This window comes from Ovis aries, chromosome 2, assembly GCF_016772045.2.
Source record: "Ovis aries strain OAR_USU_Benz2616 breed Rambouillet chromosome 2, ARS-UI_Ramb_v3.0, whole genome shotgun sequence".
NCBI classification, from domain to species: domain Eukaryota; kingdom Metazoa; phylum Chordata; class Mammalia; order Artiodactyla; family Bovidae; genus Ovis; species Ovis aries.
This window is the reverse complement of record NC_056055.1, coordinates 11,821,968-11,832,019: the sequence shown is the minus strand read 5'-3', so window position 1 is coordinate 11,832,019 and position 10,052 is coordinate 11,821,968. Positions and strand designations below refer to the sequence as shown.

General features: G+C 37.0%; 1 protein-coding gene across 1 annotated transcript in view; it reads right to left on the bottom strand.

Moving 5' to 3' along the window:
* The window catches only part of SHOC1 (shortage in chiasmata 1), a 90,589-nt gene that overhangs the window by 12,777 nt on the left and 67,760 nt on the right, over positions 1–10,052 (bottom strand). The window contains exons 20-22 of the mRNA XM_042244820.1: positions 9,519–9,636; positions 8,037–8,148; positions 5,640–5,761 (exon numbers count right to left, since the gene is read on the bottom strand). Coding sequence (XP_042100754.1) covers positions 5,640–5,761; positions 8,037–8,148; positions 9,519–9,636 — 352 coding nt within the window. The remainder of the gene's footprint in view (positions 1–5,639; positions 5,762–8,036; positions 8,149–9,518; positions 9,637–10,052) is intronic.

Here is a 10,052-nt window from a genome sequence, read left to right as displayed (position 1 = left end):
TGGGTTTGATCTCTGGGTTGGGAAGATACCCTGGAGAAGGGAATGGCTACCCACTGCAGTATTCTTGCCTGGAGAATCCCACTGACAGAGGAGCCTGTGAGGCTACAGTCCATTGGGTCACAAAAAGTCAGACATGACTCAATGACTAAACAACAACAACAAAACAACAACATATAAATATATCAAATCAACAGATTGTACTCCTTAAACTTATACAATCTTATAAATCAGTTATATCTCAATCCTTAAAAACACTCCTTTTTTCCTTCTATAGTTATGTGACTCTTGAGCTGTGAGTGAATATTTCTATTACCTTTATCCACTCCAAGCAAGAAAAAAGAAATTTATTGGTTCATATCACTTTGGGTCCAGGAGAAGACATTGTTGGACCCAGGAATTCAAACCACGTCACTGAGGCAATGGCTTTCTTAATTTCCTGCCTCTTCTTTCATCTGCTGGCTTCTTTTCCAGGCAAGCTGTTTTCATAAGAGTGGCTGATAAGACAGGCTCACTGTGCCTAAACTGTTTGTATGAACAATGTGGTTTCTATTGAACACTTGCTTTCTTTTTGGAGTCTAGAGTTTTGATTTGTGACTAGCTCTTAATAAATGCCCTGGGCACTCAGTGTCTGGTGAGTTTCCTGATAGACAACATTTCACAAGTGTGGGCACAACTCATTGCTGGGAAAATTAAGGATGTTCTATGTGACTCTACTAGGAGAGGACTCTTGGAAGCTTTCTCCTAGTTTACCCTGGAATTTGCTCCATGCCCTTTTCCCCTTTGCTGAATTTGCTTTGTAACTGTTCACTGTAATAAATCATAGCCATGAGCACAAGAATATGCTCAGTGCTATGAATACTCCTAACAAAGACCAAACTTGGGAGTTGTCTTGGGGATTCCTAGCACTTTTTCTCAAGCAAGAACTAATGGCATGAATGACTAAGGTAGTGATAACTGGAACAATTTATTTTGTAGTTTCAATTTTCCTCATTTGATCAGTTAATTAAGATACTTTTAAAATGTTCCAATCTTCTAGAAATATGGAACTGAGATACCTAGAAGTCTGGAAAGAATTACATTTTAGAATAATATATTATTGTGAATAAATGATAATTCTTCACATCCTGAACATAAATCTATCTCAGACTATTGCTTAACTAATTTTTCTCATGAAAATCTGGATAAAAATAAGTGGAAATCTCCTCTTATTATCTCTTGTACTACATTTGCACCTCTACGTGGATACCAATCTAAAACCAACTTTAAAAAATTTCAAATCAATTGTTTATCCAGAATACTTCCAAGTTCTTGATAAAGCTTAAAATGCATTATAGCCTTTATTAATCTTCAAAGTGAAAATTTGATACCTGAATAATTATTTTAATTTTTCAGTTCTGGTAGAAAGGAAAAACTAGGTTAAATGAGTGCTAGAGATTATTGTTAGTAGAAGAAGAAATAAGAGCCAAGTTGTTCATATTCTTACATTCCGACTTACACTTCTCCCCACATGATAATAATTGTATATGAAGAGCTTGGTACAGTAAGATAAGCAAAAATGGAGTCAAACAAGAATGTTAAATAAGATATCTGTGCCTTATCTAATAACTAAAGAATATTTTTGAAACTTCTACTATGACTGATGTGGTATGGGTTATGTAGTATTATAGAGATTAGGAAAGTGAATGACCAGTGTGCAATTTAATTGGAAAGATTCATTCAGTCAATCAAGAAGTATTTACCAAGAATCTATCACATGAAAGCAACGTGGTCAGTGCTAGAGGGCAAGGGCTCCAAAATGATCATATAAAACTAAACATGATAAATATCAAAGATGAGGAAAAAACAGGGAGCTAAGGGGTTTGAACGATGGAAAGTTTACAACTAAATATTGATCTGTATGCATGAATGGAGGATATTGAAGAAAGGTTGAATAGAAAAAGTAGATTGGTCTTTAAAAAACAGGCAAAGTTTCACCAGATGAAATAGTTGGAGGAAGTAGGGACGATGGTGGGGTTTCCCCAGTGACAAAGCTGGTAAAGAACCCATCTGCCAAGGAGGAGTTGCAAGACATGTGGGTTTGATCCCTGGGCTGGGAAGATCCCCTGGAGAAGGAAATGGCAACCTGCTCCAGTATTCTTGTCTGGAAAATTCCATGGAGAGAGGAGCCTGGTGGGCTACAGTCCATGGGGTCACAAAGAGTTGGACAGGATGGAGTGTGCACGCATACACAGGGAATATTGTAGAAAGATAGGACTGTATGAGCAACACTAGAAGTAGGAAAGCAAGGAGCCTGTTTGCAAGCCAATGAGCAGAACTTCTGATTGAAATAGAAAGCAGTGAAATGTACGCCTGAAAATATAGGTTGGGATTATATTCTGAAGATTTTGAATATAAGGGTGAATGGTCTATGTTTTCAGTAAATAATGGGGAAGGCAGTTCAGTTCAGTTCAGTTGCTCAGTTGTGTCCGACTCTTTGCGACCCCATGAATCGCAGCACGCCAGGCCTCCCTGTCCATCACCAGCTCCTGGAGTTCACTCAGACTCACGTCCATTGAGTCCGTGATGCCATCCAGCCATCTCATCCTCGGTCATCCCCTTCTCCTCTTGCCCCCAATTCCTCCCAGCATCAGAGTCTTTTCCAATGAGTCAACTCTTCGCATGAGGTGGCCAAAGTAATAGAGTTTCAGCTTTAGCATCATTCCTTCCAAAGAAATCCCAGGGCTGATCTCCTTCAGAATGGACTGGTTGGATCTCCTTGCACTCCAAGGGACTCTCAAGAGTCTTCTCCAACACCACAGTTCAAAAGCATCAATTCTTCAGTGCTCAGCCTTCTTCACAGTCCAACTCTCACATCCATACATGACCACTGGAAAAACCATAGCCTTGACTAGACGGACCTTTGTTGGCAAAGTAATATCTCTGCTTTTGAATATGCTATCTAGGTTGCTCATAACTTTTCTTCCAAAGAGTAAGCATCTTTTAATTTCATGGCTGCAGTTACCATCTGCAGTGATTTTGGAGCCCAAAAAAATAAAGTCTGACACTGTTTCTACTGTTTCCCCATCTATTTCCCATGAAGTGATGGGACTGGATGCCATGATCTTCGTTTTCTGAATGTTGAGCTTTAAGCCAACTTTTTCGCTCTCCTCTTTCACTTTCAACAAGAGGCTTTTTAGCTCCTCTTCACTTTCTGCCATAAGGGTGGTGTCATCTGCATATCTGAGGTTATTGATATTTCTCCCAACAGTCTTGATTCCAGCTTGTGTTTCTTCCAGTCCAGTGTTTCTCATGATGTACTCTGCATATAAGTTAAATAAGCAGGGTGACAATATATAGCCTTGACATACTCCTTTTCCTATTTGGAACCAGTTGTTCCATGTCCAGTTCTGACTGTTGATTCCTGACCTGCATACAGATTTCTCAAGAGGCAGGTCAGGTGGTCTGGTGGTATTCATTCCCATCTCTTTCAGAATTTTCCACAGTTTATTGTGATCCACACAGTCAAAGGCTTTGGCATAGTCAATAAAACAGAAATAGATGTTTTTCTGGAACTCTGTTGCTTTTTTGATGATCCAGCGGATGTTGGCAATTTGATCTCTGGTTCCTCTGCCTTTTCTAAAACCAGCTTGAACATCAGGGAGTTCACGGTTCACGTACTGCTGAAGCCTGGCTTGGAGAATTTGAGCATTACTTTACTAGCATGTGAGATGAGTGCAATTGTGCGGTAGTTTGAGCATTCTTTTGCATTACCTTTCTTTGGGATTGGAATGAAAACTGACCTTTTCCAGTCCTGTGGCGACTGCTGAGTTTTCCAAAATTGCTGGCATATTGAGTGCAGCACTTTCACAGCATCATCTTTCAGGATTTGAAACAGCTCAACTGGAATTCCATCACCTCCACTATCTTTGTTCATAGTGATGCTTTCTAAGACCCACTTGACTTCACATTCCAGGATGTCTGGCTCTAGATTAGTGATCACATCATCATGATTATCTGGGTTGTGAAGATCTTTTTTGTATAGTTCTTCTGTGTATTCTTGCCACCTCTTCTTAATATCTTCTGCTTCTGTTAGGTCCATACCATTTCTGTCCTTTATCGAGCCCATCTTTGCATGAAATATTCCCTTGGTATCTCTAATTTTCTTGAAGAGATCTCTAATCTTTGGTTTTGGGAATATTAATTGTGTGTATGACGGGTTATGGAGAGTAACATTGAGAGCCATCTGGAGGTGGGGATACCATTGGTAGTGTGTTATAATTGTCCACATAAAATAATGAGAATCTGAATCAAAATGTTGGTAATATAGATAGAGTGAGGGGACAGATGAAAGAGAATGTACACTGGTTGAATCTATAACATTTGTTTTCCAGTCTTGCTGACTGAAAGGGAGGCAATGGTCATAAATAGCTAAAGGAAAGAAAAAAGCAGATACGTTTTGGGCAGAAATAGAGAATATAGTGAATTCATACTATGTTAAATTTGAGAGCCTGTGGAATATCAGAATGGAAATATTATATGTAAAGTTAGAGACATATGTCAGAAATTTCAAAGAGAGACTGCGGCTGCAGATATAAATATAATAATCATATGCAGAAAGATGTTGGCTGAAGCTATCGAGAGGATAAGATCTCTAATGGACAAAATAAAAGGAAAAAAGAGATTTCGGATCTATTTCGAGACTAGGACAAGGAAGAAGAAGTAAAGTCAGAGAAGAAATAGTAAGATAGAAGATCAGAAACATGCAAGCGCCATGGAACTGAAGAGTTTCAAGACAGAAGGCACGGACAATAGTCTTAAATACTTCAGGGAAGTGAAGTGGAAATATTTTGGGAGCTGATCATCAAAAAGCCACAAATGGCGAGTGACCTCTGAGAGAGAGAGATCAGTATAGAGATAGAGACAAAAGCCAGATTTCAAACAGTAAAAGGAGAAAGTGAAAGCAGTACATTCATAAAACTCAGAATGAGGGAAAGGAGAGACACATGATGATAACTTGAGCCAGTGTCTTGGCATGGGTTTGGGGGGTAATTTTTCAGTTAAGAGCATCAGTGGAAGTAAGTATAGTAAGATGCTAGTTAGTTAGTATATTTTCACATGATTTTTAGAGAGGAGTGATTTAAGAATGACTTGTTAGATTGGTGCAAAAGTAATTGCTGTTGGTGCAAAAGAAATTGAGGTTAAGCAGTTGGTGCAAAAGTAATTGGGGTTCAAAAGTAATTGGGGTTGGTGCAAAAGTGATAATAGTTGTGTCTGGAACAAAAGTAACAGGTTGGTGCAAAACTCAACTGCAATTATTTTTGAACCTCAATTACTGTTGCACCAACTGCAACTTTACTTTTGCACCAATCTAATAACAGATAAGTCCAGAATTAAAAATGAACAAAAAGTGAAACACTTAAGGCAACAATTCTTAGTGAGGAAAAGGAGGGGAAGATGATTTGTTCTATTTCCAGGGGAAACAGATCATCTCCCAAATTCTGATTTGTCTTCCTATGGACTTGCTTCCACCTTGAGAATCCCTTACTTAAAGCAAACTAGGTGAACAAGAGGAAAATTGACATAGCTACTTTTGTTCAAAGAAGAAGACTGAATAACTTAACAGATATATATGTGACTTTGGATGGAGAAGTGTTACTTACTCTGAGTTTAATGGCTTTTTGGCATATAAAATTATCCAACAATAGCTGTACTGGAATGATAATGCCATCAGTCTCATAATGATATTGTCTGATGCCTTCTCACAGTTTAATTCTTCTAGGTCCTACCAGAAAATAAATAAAATAAAAAGATTCACTAGGTTGACCAGTTGTTATGAAATTTTGTTATTATATTTCAAGAATCTATAATATATAAATTATATATTATAGATGTGGGTGTGGGCTTTTTATGGAAAAATGAAAGTCACACTGAAAACAATAGGGGAAAAGCTACAATAGATGTAAAACCGTTAATGACAGCCTTGGCCAGGAAGGTTCATGAACCTCCCAAAGTCCTAGACAGGAAGAAAGCAGCCTACAGAGTGCTCCTATTTGGGCAAAATCCTTTGTAGACTGGGATCTGACTACTCTTAAGGACAAAACCCTGTGGGATGATCTGTATTAAATACTTATTTAAGGAAGATGAAAACGCAGCTGTTAATATATTTATTGGAATCTCTCACTGATGATCTAGAATCCCTTATTTCCTTTAACAAAATTAATTTTTGATAGAATGAATAATTCAGGAAGTGTTTTATTCTAACATTAAATTATGTAATGTAAGCAAGGATTACAAGTTCTCCCAAACAGGATATCCCTCCCACAAATAATTGTTATTTAAGAAATTTAAATACATAAGACACAATATCCTATAAGAACTTTTCTAACAGTTTTTTGTTTCTGTCATATAATTCTTACATTATTATATTTGCTTGTCATCAGACTTCTACCTTAATGTATACTCCATACCATTAAACTGTTTCTGCTCTTCACTCCCACACTATTAAATTAATTATAATTTGAATTCCAATCAAGCAAACATATCAGGGAGATTCATATACCTTAAATTCAAAAATATATGAATTTTTAAAGAGATCTTCTCTCTCTTTTAAAAAACTGCCTTATTTATAGGAAATCCTCACTTTGGAGGAAATCTTTTATTATCAATTACAGACTAGTGTGTTACTTCCTTTTAAGAAACAGTGGCTAGAATTTGATTTTTAAAAGTTTTAACACTATAATTATTCTATAAATGTATTTTAAAATAGGTCAGTACATAATATGAAAGATTTTATATTTGCTCTATCTTCTTAAAGTATGTTAAAAAAAAGCTGGAATCAAGATTTCAGGGAGAAATATCAGTAACCTCAGATATGCAGATGACACCATCCTTATGGCAGAAAGTGAAGAACTAAAGAGCCTCTTGATGAAAGTGATAGAGGAGAGTGAAAAATCTGGCTTAAAACTAAACATTCAAAAAACTAAGATCATGGCATCTGGTCCCATCACTTCATGGCAAACAGATGGAGAAACAATGAAAACAATGACAGACTTTATTTTCTTGGGCTCCAAAATCACTGCAGATGCTGTCTGCAACCATGAAATTAAAAGGTGCTTGCTCCTTGAAAGAAAGGCTGTGACAAACAAAGCAGAGACATTACTTTGCCGACAATGGTCCATCTAGTCAAAGCTGTGGTTTTTCCAATAGTCATGTATGGATGTGAGAGTTGGACCATAAAGAAAGCTGAGTGCCGAAGAATTGATGCTTTTAAACTGTGGTGTTGGAGAAGACTCTTGAGAGTCCCCTGGACTGCAAGGAGATCAAACCAATCAATCCTAAAGGAAATCAGTCCTGAATATTCATTGGAAGGACTGATGCTGAAGCTGAAGCTCTAATACTTTGGCCACCTGATGCGAAGAACTGACTCATTAGAAAAGACTCTGGTGCTGGGAAAGATTGAAGGTGGGAGGAGAAGGGGACAACAGAGGATGAGATGGTTGAACGGCATCACTGGCTGGACGTGAGTTTAAGCAAGCTCCGGGAGTTGGTGATAGACAGGGAAGCCTGGCATGCTGCAGTCCATGGGGTTACAAATAGACATGACTGAGCAACTGAACCAAACTGACATAATATTAAAGAGTTTCTATTTGCTCTGTCTTTGTTTTTTTTCAAGTCAGCAAACATTTATTAGGCATCTACTTTGTGGCAAGAACCATGCCAGGCACAGGACAGGGCAGAGACAAATGAAACCAGGTCCTCAAAGCACTTACAGCCTCCACAGAGGAAGCTTGAAAGCAATTTCATGAACATACTGCACTGTCACCATCCTCTGCAGATCTTCTTAAAGTATGTTAAAAATTATAAGGTATTGAAAAAGGCTGGTAATAGCCATTTTCAACAGTGATGGTTTTAGCACTTACGGCCCTTTTGCAAAGTTTTGAAGAAATCATGAATAAAGTGTAGTTAAGCTCTTTAAACTATAATCTCTAATAATGTTTACATGGTTACACATACATTTTAATATATTTGATTTACCTTTTTTTACTGTATAGTTTTACCTGCAAAATTACAGCAGTGTGCTCATCAATTGTCATTACCACATAATGCTCTGTACCTCCAAAGAGTTTCAGTGACTCACTGCAGCATCTCTCCACTAGTGTGATGTTATAGCTGTAAAACACAGTATTTTGGGGTGACATATGGCTAAGAAAAATTCTTTAAGAAAAACTAGATTGTCCTCTGGCGTATTAGACTATTTGAATGACTTTGCAAATTTCATACATCAATTTATTCTACTTTATAAACTTGAGTCTATGAATAATTCATAAACTATCAATTATTCAGTCTATGACTGATTAGTTGAGATATGTGCTGCCTTATGTATTTTTCTAAATATTAATGTATATGATACTATTATAAATGTCTTTTGTGTTTGCTTGGTTTTGGGGCTTTGGGGGGCTGTGCCTTTGTCAGTGCCTGCACAGCTTGTGGGATTTTATTTCTCCCACTAAGGACTGAACCCAGCCCTGGGTAGTGAGAACAAGGAGTCCTAACCACTGGACAACAAGGGAATCCCCCTATAATAAACATCTTGATCAATTTATTCTGGCTCTGTAAGTAATAATTCATTAAATCAAAACATTCTACACTTATCAGAATTTTCTTTTCTTTCTCCTGAAAAGTGATCTAGATTTTAACTATTATAAGCTCATAATTTTCTGTGAATGCCCCACAGTCTTAAGATACAAAAACAAAAGCATGGAAAACAGATCTGCATTTTAACTAAGGTCACAGCATAATTATCCTTCCTTGATATAGAGAGCCCAATGCCTAAATTTTCTGTGACAACTTGTATGCTATGATAAAGTTTTTATATTAGTTGAAAATTCTCAGTGTTGACATGACCTTAGAACTAAAGGCCTAAAAACTTGAGAATTGATTCAGAACTTCATAATCTTGTTTCCAAAGCAGTATTTTTTTTAAGTCTTTATTGAATTGGTTACAATTTTACTTCTCTTTTATGCTTTGCTTTTTTTGGCTGTGAGGCATGCAGGATCTTAGCTCCCCAACTAGGGATTGAACCAGCACCTCCTGCATTGGAAAGCAAAGTCCTAACCTCAAGACCACCAGGCAAGTCCCTAAGCAGTATTTAAAGTCCTCTAAATAAGAATACTCATTCTCAATATCCGTGACCCAAAGATATGACCATGCAGTTCACAGAAACCAACCCCAACATAAAATATTCATATTTGTTGGTAACAGTAGAAATGCAACTGAAATATGAATTGAAATAAATATTATTTCTGTACAAAATTGATATATACCAAAAAAGACAATATTCAATATGTATGATGGTATGCTATAGGGAGAGAAGTATAAATTGACATAAACTCTATGGAAAACTATCTTGTGTGATGTAATTCCAGGCTTGAATCAGAAAGAAATAGTGCCACATTATAACATAATATTTAGTCCATTAGGGTATATATATATATATATATATATATATCTTTGCTAAAGTTATGAAATCAATAACTTACTTGGATTCTAACAACTGTAGGATTTCTGGAGTATTAAGAAGTCCTTCAGATGCAAAAAACATATATGGAATCTGAATTTCCAAGAGAAAACCACCAAAACTATCAAGCAAGCTGCTTCCTAAAGATGAAAAAAATTATCAGTATGTCTCTTTTTTCTCCTCCCTCCATTCTTCCTCTTTTTACTAAACATGAGAATAACAGATGTATATTCAAGGGGTAGTATAAAAATAAAACATGTTCATTGAAAAAATATGAATTCAGAATAAAGACCTGAAAAATAAAATAAAAACCACATGTTATTCTACTGCTGCTGCTAAGTTGCTTCAGCTCAGTTAAGTCACTCAGTCGAGTCCTACTCTTTGCGACCCCATGAATCACAGCATGCCAGACCTCTCTGTCCATCACCAACTCCCGGAGTTCAGTCAAACTCATGTCCATTGAGTCAGTGATGCCGTCAACCATCTCATCCTCTGTTGTCCCCTTCTCCTCCTGTCCCCAATCCCTCCCAGCATCAGAGTCTTTTCCAATGAGTCA